The following is an 11,721-nucleotide window of genomic DNA, read 5'->3' on the forward strand; positions in this document are numbered from 1 at the left end:
TTTTTCCATGTACCTTTACCTTCTGCATTCCCATTTTCTTCCTTGGTCCCTCGTGCCTGTGTATTTAGCCAAATGTGATCCCCATACCAAGTACTTTTTTTGAACAGGACCTCTGCTGACTGTTTTTGTCTTGCTGCTTCTTATGTCACTAGAGGCAATGTTTGTTTTCTAATTTTTTTCTTCCTCCTTTATTGCTTTGTAGGTCTTTTCTCTCTCTTTAACTGAATTAGGGTATTTTCTTTACCTTATTCATGACACAAGCAAAGGGCTCACCTGACAGCAGAACAGCAGTGGGATCCCAGGTCGTGCTTCAGGCACAGAGCCGTGGCAGCCCAGAAACACAACTATGGGGAACATCCTACCTATTGCTAGACAAATCTGGGGAATGAAGTTGCTGAAATCTAAATCTCTGCTGAACCTGGGCAGTGTAAATCCGAAAGGCTTGTAGGTCCTATTTTTGGCTGATTTTCCAAGAGATGTGCTTTATGCTAAAAATACTCTCCTTACAGATTACAACTCCTGGCTGCACAGCAAGCAAACTATTGAAAGGAAAAGTAAAAAATATTTTTTATTTTAATGAAACAACTGATTTCTGTAATTGGAAAATACTGGATTTTATTTTCATGGGGTAGTAGGCAAGTGCTTTGCAGGGTAATTTTGAATTTAATTCATTTAATTCATGCTACAGGAAAATATCTAAGTCCAGATTTCATTGAACCTGACAAAAGTTTCCTGTGCTAAGTTCTGTGTAGAGTGAACAAAATACACAGAGATCTAATTGATCTCTGAATATTCTATAAATTTTCATGTAAGTAATTCCATTTTCTAGTTAAATTTTCTCATTTTAAAAATAAAATAATTACAGTTTTTAATTAGTTGTAATTATGCTTAAACCCACTTAATTTTTTAATAGTGGGTTTTAAATTATTAGGTTCTATAGTTAAAATGCAGTTAACTAATATAACATGTTTATTTTGCAGGGAAGATAAAAAGTTATATGGTCAGTCTGTACTGTCAGCGATTGTCATGACTTAATTAATCTTTTGTATCCAACAGATTACTTAAATGTTTTTTTGTTATATCAAAACTATACCATCCGTCTTCCTCTCTGTTGCCACTTAATGAAGCCTTGAATATTTTTTTTATCTGTTCTTACATATTTTTAAATGCCTTTCTGTCCCTAGGTCAGTCTGCCACAGCATGGCAGACTCACCCCCTTAATCTTACCCCCTCATAGAGCTTCACTGTCTTCAAGGTCTGCAGCAAGCACCTTTAGAGCTCCTAAGACACACAAATAAAATCTCTATGGGATAGCATTGCTGAAATCTTCCTCCTCTTTTTTACTTTTGTCATCCTCCCTTATTGGTGCTGCATTTTAGTTTTGTATCTGACGCCATACCTGACCTATTGCATTGCTTGCTTGTTTTAGACAATATCAAATGGTCAATAATGTAATTAGTTATGATTTTGTAATTTTCACTTAGAAACTACGTTTTTTATTTAAATCTTTACACCTTTTCGCAGATTAATCACTTTTTAATTGTGGTTTGATGATTCACAGGAAAGCTCGGAATGGAAGAATATGCTGTTTTCTATCCTCCAAATGGTAAGAATTATGCTATTGCCTCCTCTAGTGGCAGATTGGAAAGATACAGGATTTTTTTCTCAAATACATGATAACTTCTTTTTCTATTACAAATTATATTTCACTGTTATTCTGCAAAATTCGTTAATTTAAAGGAGTAAGCTGGACTGAAGCTACTTCAAAACCACATTCAGCCTGGTGTTAGTAGTCGCATACGGACTTTGTCTAAGTATGTGGGAAGGAGAAGGAAAACAACTTCTGGTGCAGCAGCTTGTATTCCAGTCTTGTGTCACTGCTTAGAGGATCTGAATGATACATGCTGAAACTGTCTGGCCCCCAGCTTTTCAGTACACAACAAACCACACCTTAAAGTCTTACCCTTTCAAAATTTGTGTTCATTTTAAAAATTCAGACATAACTAATCTATATAATTTTAAGTTAATATCATTGCTGTTGTTGTTACTTCAGTTATTCAAATTCTTTTTTCAGCTCTTTTGACCATTTCAATCCCTGTCTATTGAATCCTTTCCCTGTTTTTGCGCTGCATTTGTACTTTAAGTTCAAGGTCTTTTCTCTTGCTTTCAAGGCCTTACGTCACCAATCTTAAATCTGTGTCTCTGGCCTTGTCTTTTGTGTCTTCTGTGTTCCAGTGGTGTCAGTTGTAGCACATACTTTCATTCCCCCTTCTTCCATTTTTGCCTCTGCTATTCTTTGCAGCTTTGTAGCCATGAAGCATTGTCCTTATGACCTTTTGCCAAAGCAGCTCCCTCTTACCGGTCCTATATGAAAATTAATGAATGGGAGCTAAGATCAGCTCGAAAGGAGTAGAGAACTGTCATGATACAACTGCCAAGTCCTCTGAATGTTTTATCTGAGTACTACATGAATTACTAGAGGTCTTGGCCTCCTTTTTTCCTGCTCACTCCTTGTCAGTGTGTGACATTTATGGGTTGTCATTTATCTGAAATTAGGTTCTGACTTCAGCAAAGCTTATATGTAATAACTTCATGGGAATGAAGCTTTACTTGGCTTTCTAGGAACTATGGCATGTGTTTAAGCATGTAGTTGGTTGTACTGAAGTAAGTGATACAATTCCTGTACTTAAATGTTTACAACATTGAGACCTAAGACTGCAGGTGCCATAACAAGGAAATATGTCATTCCTATAGTAGGCAGAATAGAATTTAGAAACTTGGGGGAAAAATACTTTTTTTTTTACATGGATAAAAAGAAATATAAAAGAACAAAAAAAGAAATATTTTTGTTTTGTAGGTGTAATTCCTTTTCACGGCTTTTCTATGTATGGTAAGTGTGACTCTTATAAACTCTTAAAACCTCAGGACTGCTTTTTATCATATTGCAGTTTAAAGCTGTATGTACTTTTCTGCAACTTTTAAAATTGTGTGTATTCTGTTTCTTTGTGTATGAAGACTGTTGTGCATGTATATAATTTTAAACATTCCAGGCTGTTTCTATTTGCTTATATTACAGCCCACTACCGTGTGGGAGTTCCTTCTTTGAGAGCTAATAGCTGAGCTATACATCTTAATGTACATGAATAGAAGGATAAAATTTGTTGACAGAGTGCTCTTTTCTTGCGTTTCACTTCTGGTTAGACCAAGTTACCTGTGAAAAGAGTTTTTAAAAACATGAATTATGTGAAAGGCCTATTGCTGTATCCATTTGCCTAGAACAGGTGTCAAGGGGAAAGCTCAAATATCAACAACATTTCTAGGAGAAGAGCAGAAAGATCTCCTCAAGTCTGAGACGTAACAAGGCAGCTAGTGCAGAGATACTCCAACAATGTGAGACTTGGTTACAGCTTTTCATTTTTTTCCTTCGATTTATCAAAGGTGTTTGTGGCATCATGGGGCAAGCAGATTTTAAGATTATACTTAAAATGCTATGTTTTGCTAATAATAAAGTTTAATGATCACACTATCATTAAAATCAGGCAATTTAAATATGAAATGAAATCTTTAAGTCTTTGAAGTAATGAACAGCTTAGTTACAAACTTTTCCTTAGGTACTCACTAGGGGGCTTTCACTTTTTCTGTGTGAAACCGCTTTTCAAAATGTTTGGATTTGACTTTGCCCTTGAGAACAGCATCTCTCAAACTGGGTGTGAGCTTCTTCCCTCCCTGCTGTCCTCTGTCTTTACAAGGGCGCCAAAAATGCTGGTTGTGAGAAGGAGGGAGGCTGAAAAACAAGGCAACAGAAACACAGTAGTGTAACTCCAGGCTGTGGGTATGGTAGCTGGGACCAAGCAGAACATCCTGTGTATTCCATGCTGTGCTGCTATGGGAGGAGGTATCTGGATCCTTATGTAAACTCTATACACTTTTGCATGTTCGCCTGCATACGCTCCTAGGGTGCCAACTGTCAGGCACTGTTCTGTTATCTTCCTGGCCTTTATGTACATATGCACGCTGCCAAGTCTTCCACCTCCATCTTCAATCATTAAAAACATACACACTAGTAACACTCTGCTTTTCTTACCCCTATGTAAATACACATTTCTGTGAACATCTCACTCTACCTTAGCACCCCACCTCTCATACACATATGCCACTATTTTCTGTTAAGCCACCTTCTCTGATCTATATATATATATCTATATGAAAATGAATTCACACATGCATACATCCAGATATATATAAGTATCTATATCTGTGTGCATGTGTATACATATGTATGGAGACAAATGTATCCATATCCCTAGCTTTGTGTAAATAAACCTGGAAGGGAAGGTGAATGTAGATAGAGACTACGAGTGTGTTAAAATCTAAGCTGTCATCCATAATGGATGCACCTGTGAAATGAAGCAGTAGATGTGATGAGTGGGCAGATGAAAAGGCTGTTTACAGAAATGTATATAGAACAACTGTCTGTGAAACATGCATTGAATGAATGGAGTAGCAATCAGAGGGAACTGATTGTGTTTGTGCAGCATATACCTACAACATATTTATCTATATGTTAGCCTTTTACAAAAAGAAAAAAGGGACTGATTGAAAAAAAAAGGTTTGAGAACTGCTGCTTTACAAATGTAGCCAATTCTTATTTTGAATCAGGTATACTAAAAGACTTCTAAACAGTAAACTACCAAATGTCCATGGTTTTCAGATTTTATAAGAAATAAACAGGTGACTATCAGTCTGTCATACTTATGTGATGTTATTGTGGCAACCAAAAGCTATTTTTTTAATATTTTCATTTTCACAACACCCATCTTCAAGCAGCAAACTTATTCCAGTCTTACAAATGGGGAACTAATTCAGAGATGGTCACTAGCCCAAGGGCACACTGGAAGTTATAGGCTGTTGAATCAAAAACTTGCACTGTTTAGCATATCGTTTCCCTACACCCAGAGAAGCTATCTTTAAAGTGTATTTCTTATGCTTTGGAAGCCGGCACTGTAGTAAGCAGGTTCTAATTAGTTTAGATTCTTGAAATTTATACAACTCTTACCTATAATGTATTGTATTCCCTTTCTTAACTTTTTACGTCAAATGATAGACTCTATTATAAAATACTTACTTCTAAATAATTGGTTTAGTATTGTTTTTGTAAATTGTACCACTATAAATTACTTGGTTTTTTCCTCTTACTTCATGCACTTAATCATTGAACTCTTTTAGCAGTTTACAGTGTTGAGTCAATTATAATTCTTTTATCCTTTCAGTTGCTCCACTTTGTTTTCTGTACCATGAACCTTCCAAATTGTATCAGATATTCCGTGAGATGTATGTGCGTTTTTTCTTCAGACTCCATTCCATCTCTTCTCATCCCTCTGTAAGTTCATTAGGAATTAAAACCCACTCACTTGATATTCTGTTTGCTATGGAACAATAATATACAGTGGCATGATTTTCTATGCGATTAAAATATAACGTTTTACATATACTAAAATATTTCAGGCAAGCTTGGAAAAATAATTAGGTAACTCCAGTTTGGATATTTTTGTTTTCTACGTCAGTGTTAGTCTTTGCTATAGAGTATCAAGTACTTTAATAAAGTTCTTGTTTTATGAGGGTGCGGGGGTTTTTTTGAGAGTCAAGTCTTTTTTGTAATAGGTTTCTGAGTTCAAGAAGTCACATAAATGCATACTCACTTTCATTTTAATTAATGACATGTAAGTGCACACTTAAATATTTTCTGGGGTAGAGGGACTAAAATATAATCATATGTGTACAGATATTGTTTCAGTGATATTAAGTTAATGTCTGTTTCTTTAACTCAAGTATCTTTGTGTGGCAACACATGCTTTTTAACACTAGTAGATTAATTTAAATAATTTGGTTATGTTTATGACCAGGACCAGCTGTCTTGAATGTAAGACAATTATAGAAATTGGCTTATCTTCTATTTTAAAATAATAAAATATAGTAAATATATTTTTTTTCTCCTTCACAAAGTGCTGGATAGTTATATTACGTTTTGAAAACATTTCCTGGTTAAAAGAAAGTCCTTTCCTTGATATACCATTTCAAGGCTGTGCATTGTGCTTTCAGTCATTAATAGCAGGGAAGCGGGTCAGACAGGAATGTATTCATTTTCATGGTAATTTTTAAAAGAAATTTTAAAATGTGTTTACATTTAACTTTTTTTGTAGTTATCCCCGTTGCTGTTTGGTTTTAGTTATCAGAGGGATACTATTTCTCACATCCTCTGGTTTTTTTTGCAACTGAGGTCTATTTCATCCAAGTGGAAATATTTCAAGTAGGTCATATTATAATAACCCACTAAGGACTTAAACCCTGACGTACAAATACCGTAACTAACTTAGAGCTGAAAGGGACTATCACAACATATTATGTTGCTAATACATAACGTAGAATTGTAGGAGCAAGGCTTTAGTGACTGAAGGCATTAGAGCTGACTGCACCCTGCTTACCTGAGCTGTGTGTATTATATCATTGATAGTGTTTTATTGCTTGAATTAAAAATTCATGCATACTTACATGCTGATACTGTTTTCTCAGATTTGACAGGATGAGTGTTAGTATTCAAGGATATGGTCTTGTTTCATTAGGGCATTGTATCATTGTGTTTGCTGTTTGAGACTCTTCTACAAACCCACCTGCCGCAGCTCTTTTATCACCTTCGAGAAATTGGGGCTCAGCCGTAAGTACTTCTTTCTGACTTGCTATAAATGTTGCAGATTCATTGCTCTGAAAATGCTGTTCTGTAGTGTTTTAATTTAAAAGATATGGGAAATTATTCAAAAGTGCAAACATCAATGTGCCATTTTTCCTTGAAAGTCAGTTGGAGTCCTTTGTCTAACCTGCATGTATGTGCTTTGTGCGTTTTTTCTGTATGCTCTATGAAAAAGAGGAGAACTGCTCTATGAGAAATGCTGCATTATTCAGCTAAGTTTCGGTTAGTTCCATCAGATCCAACATGAATAAGTGATTTATTTCCTAGGGAACAGAAGACACAGAGATATGTTATTTACAGCAGAAGCTACTGGAAGGGGAGAGAGAGCAAAAGGCTGTCATTCTATAGTGTACTTATGGCATGAAGTTCAATAGAACCTGAAAATCTTGCTGTTGTAATTGGTATCCATCATAATAGCATAATAGGAGAAAGGATGAAACACTGGGGGTGATAATAGCTGAGGATCCCTCTAATGTGATTGTTTGGCCAGAATATTTTAATTATATTAGTATTTTGTCAAATGAGATGCTAAATAGTTTTCTGATGGCTGTTACAAAGGAAAATACTGATTATTAATGAAGCAAGAGAAAACGGCCATTCTTCCCAGAAGAGAAATGCAGAAGAATAATGAAATATTTTCAGTTTCTAGAGGATCTGTCTGATCATTATGGGAGACAGAAATATAATAACTGTTGTTTATCACTTGTTTTCAGGCTACGAATCTCATTTAAATGGATGGTACGAGCATTTTCTGGTTATTTAGCTACAGATCAGCTCTTGCTTCTGTGGGACAGAATCCTGGGATACAACTCTCTAGAAATTCTTGCTGGTAATAGAATTATTTTTACAAAACATGTTATATCCAGGTGCATGTAAGGCAAATACATGTTAGCTTCAATGTATTTTGTGACAAGAAGAAAATAGTTGTTCTTTGAATGCTGAAAGCAGATTACATATGTGTCAAAGAGTGTAACTTTTAGAAAACTAGAATTGCATAAATACTGCATCTCTAACAAAAGTATGCAAGGTAATTTTTTTTTATGATAGCACTCCAAAAATGCTAAGCGCGCTCTGAACAGAACATAGGATGTTCTCCCAGTTTCAGTGGTAACAATAAATTAGTTCACCTTTCACAAAATACAAGATTCATGTTAGTCATTTATGGCAAATACTTCTTCAGTACTTGCAGCAACTGAGAGTTACCCTGATTTTGCTGAATTTCTTCTTTCAAAGTCCCATCTTTTAAGAGACTTTGAAAGTTTTGTACTTACGTTTTATAAAGGAAATAGTGTCCTAAGATTTATGCAAGGTTTAAAATGGGAGTTCTAAAGAAGACATGTATCTTCAGTTGGGTCAGTTTTTAAATACGAAGTAGGTGAGTAGAAGAGAAAAGATTTTGGGTCCATTTGTACGTATAAGACAGCTATGTAGAGAGATATAATTATATAAGATAGTACAAAATAAATGAACTTTTTAAAATGTTATATAATACTCACAACTGAAATATTGCTGTTTAAATAAATTAGAATTATTGGCTTAGAAACTAACTAATTGTAAATCACCTTGTCCCTTTTAATTAAAAGCTAGTCATCTTAAACTCAAGCGTTTTCACCCAGACTTGTCTGAAAGAATGTTGTGGTTTTCTTGTCCATTTTAAAAAGTGGCCAGAGAAACTCAAACACAGCCATCCATTGTATATTATTCTTCAGAATCAAAATAGTTACTCTAGGGGAGTGAAAATTGGTATTTTACATCAAGATTAATTCTAACCACTAATTAACAGGTCAGCAACTTAAATATTTGGGCATTTTCTTTCAGTCCTGGCAGCTGCTGTGTTTGCTTTCCGAGCAGTCAACCTGATGGAGGTGACATCACTGGCTGCAGCTGAAGTAAGGATAAGTTTCAGTTAGAGGAGATTGAAATAGTTTCTGATGCTTTGCCAATGAGAGTAACTTAAGCTTCACATGGCACGTGGTACATAGTGCAAATCTTTCTGCCTAAATTCTTACCTTAGATAAAAAAACTAAGGAAATTGTGAACATGCAGTATGTAATACTGCTTTTCCGGAGTAAAAGGAAATAAAAGAGTACATTTGCGACAAAAATGCAGTGTTATCAAATTATTTTGTACAATTAGATTTTTTTTCTATTTTAGTATATAATGTGTGTTTGTGGGATATACTGTTTTTAAAATATTGTAGAGGTTTATACCTTTTTTCTCAGCACGTTTTAATGTAGTTGATTCTGTGCTTTTTGATATTACAGAGATTTTACAAGATTACTTTTGTCAATATTGAATCTGAAATTTCAGTATGAGTACTGCCATGGGAAATGAAGAAAATTAAGTCATTAAGATGAAGATTATTGTTGTTTATCTCTAGTCATTTGTTAAAATATATTTTTTCCCCAAATTCCGGTGATGTATTTTTTTTAACTTTGAGAACTTGTGATTACTCTTTTTTTTTTTTTTTAAACCTACTTTCATGAGAAGACATTGACTATTTGAGTCATTACATTGGACTTACTTCACAAGTACTAGCCAAGCCACAGGATAAGGATTCTTAATTCCCAGTTATTTTTAGAAGCAAGTTGAAATGTTAGACCCCTTATTCACCCATGATGCCATGTATATTTGAAGTAAGGCTAAAGGCTAAAATAAAGTTCCTCGGTTTATATACATAAACATATGCTTTTTCTTTGAAATGTTAGAATGAAAAAATAATACAATAAGGCACTAACATAAAACAGCATAATTTGTTTCTAGCCAGGTCTGAATCTAATTACTGTTAGTATTGTAGTCAGTATTTTAATCTTTTTCTGACTTCTTGACTTGCTTTAAAGAAATCTGATTCAAATGTCAGGTTTAACAAGCCTTTTTGGTTTTTATCCTAGGCTGTACTTGCTGACCTTTCAACCCTGAAAGTTATGCCTCTTCTTCAAATCTTCTTGTTTGCTACTGTCACTTGATCTGCTTCAACAATACTGGTACCACAATTCCAGTCTTTCTTGAGAAGCCGATCATCAACTATGCAATGTCTGCATAAAACCAAAATTAAACTGTATGTATAATATTCATTTAGCAATCATGATCTTAAAATTTTCTAACTAAAACCAGTAACTTTGCACATGAGTGTGTGCAGTGCATGCTACTGAATTTCAGTGTAACAGCAATGGTTATTACTTGTACATTGAGAATGGCTAGTTGTGCAAACAACAATATGAGTGTCTGAAATGCATGTAATATTAAATTAAATAAAGTAAAAGTAATGTGTGATCTGAGTTTTGTGATGTTAATGTCAGAGTTTTAAAAGCTCTCCTTTAATATGAAATTACTTTTTCAAGCTCACAGCTTAGAGGATATCAGCTCAAATACTGTCGACTGAGAAAATAAAGGACTTAAATTTGCTAGAATTTTTTCTCATTTTCTAAGAAAAAGATAGGATCATACACCAGTTCTGCTATCTCTATCTTATTTATTCTCTTCACAGAAATTTTCTCCATCTTCTTTCTCATGTTAGCTACTTCCGTTTATTCTTTTCATACACAGAGATGTAGTCACGCATTCCCCATTCATCTCTGGTTAGGTATACAGCTATCTCAGGTGTCTTCTAAACTCCTACCCAGAGTCCCATCAAAGGCCCCGTGTCATAAAATATGTTCCCCTGCAGAGAAGGCCTGAGCATAGCTTCCTTCAGAACTTGTTGGAGCCAGTCCTTGCATGAGCCAAAATATTCCCCTGAGAACGATGCCAAGAGGCCTTTTGCCGTGCCCCACACCCTCTTTGGGAGAGCGGTGCTATGCCTTTGCCAGTTTTCCAGCCTCTCTGATTCAACAGCTCAGGCTTCAGTTCAGAATCCAAACTCATATCAATGTGTGACGGATTGTCACTACACTGTCAGGCTGGCTCATCGTCTGTTAACGATCATATCTTTTTGTGAGGTGTTCCATTTTTTTCTGCTGATTTGTTTAATACCAAAGTTGGAATCAATAATCTGATTTGATTAAGCATATCATTACCTGAAAAAGGATCAAAGTCAAAAGAACATAATTGGTAATACAGCCACTGTGTTTGCCATAGGACTTCTATCTTTGCCTAATTTACATACATGTAGTTGTTATCATCTGTCATACATGCTGAATATATGACAGTAAAACCATGATTCCTTCATAGTTCGCTCAAAAGTTTTCAGAAAAGTGATCTAAGCTGTAGTCTCAGGTAGTTTTATGAGCTTTATGTCTGTGATTCTTGTCTCTGTCAGGATAATGAACTAAAAGAAACCTACTGAACTTTTATAGACTGCTAGTAAATTTGTAAGGCTAATTTTAAAAAAGGTAAAGTTGTGGACTCAGTATGATCACTTCTTATATAACTAACCAAACTGCTTAACAGATATGATGTACTGAATGAGACTATTTGGGGAAATTTTGTTCTGGATAACAAAGAAAATCAATCTTTTCCTTAATATTTGCAAGAAATTGTTTTAACTGTTTAACTAGAAGCTTTTCTATGAAATTTAGTTTTTAGAAAGAGGACATGTGACAGCTTTCCTCTTTACAGCAAGTATTACCCTGTTTTATATATGGGGAATGGAGGCATAGAAAGATTAAGTGATTTGCTAAAGATTACAGAGTAAATTCCTAAAAGAGGTTGAGCAGTCTCTTCTCTCCTGAATTCCTGTTTATGCTTCAGGATGCTCAGTTTGTGTATTAACCGCAAGACCTTATTTCATCTTCAGAACAACACATAATGCACCTTAAAAATGCATCTCTAAAAATGCAGCATTTTGCAGTTTTTAAAATCCATAAGATTGGGTAGCAATTTAGAAATCATAATGTTACAAAGCAGTCACAAGGATTGTGGCTCAGTAAGGTCATTACAAGGTTACCGTGGCTTTTTAGGGAATTAAAAGTATTTACTAAATAGCAAGGGAGATTCCCTAGAGGCCTGCTGACCCTCTAATTCCCATCACTCTGTGC

General features: G+C 34.9%; 1 protein-coding gene across 3 annotated transcripts in view; it reads left to right on the forward strand.

Moving 5' to 3' along the window:
• TBC1D19 (TBC1 domain family member 19) overlaps window positions 1–10,013 on the forward strand; it is a 52,548-nt gene extending 42,535 nt beyond the window's left edge. For 2 of the 3 annotated variants that reach the window (XM_075024165.1, XM_075024174.1), the window contains exons 15-21: window positions 1,562–1,606; window positions 2,858–2,890; window positions 5,271–5,380; window positions 6,621–6,712; window positions 7,459–7,574; window positions 8,564–8,634; window positions 9,637–10,013. In XM_075024165.1, the coding sequence (XP_074880266.1) occupies window positions 1,562–1,606; window positions 2,858–2,890; window positions 5,271–5,380; window positions 6,621–6,712; window positions 7,459–7,574; window positions 8,564–8,634; window positions 9,637–9,711 (542 nt within the window). In that variant the 3' untranslated portion in view covers window positions 9,712–10,013. The remainder of the gene's footprint in view (window positions 1–1,561; window positions 1,607–2,857; window positions 2,891–5,270; window positions 5,381–6,620; window positions 6,713–7,458; window positions 7,575–8,563; window positions 8,635–9,636) is intronic. The other variant, XM_075024182.1, reaches the window with a different exon arrangement.
• The last annotated feature ends 1,708 nt before the right edge of the window (window positions 10,014–11,721 follow it).

Source organism: Buteo buteo, chromosome 1 (assembly GCF_964188355.1).
Source record: "Buteo buteo chromosome 1, bButBut1.hap1.1, whole genome shotgun sequence".
Lineage (NCBI taxonomy): Eukaryota > Metazoa > Chordata > Aves > Accipitriformes > Accipitridae > Buteo > Buteo buteo.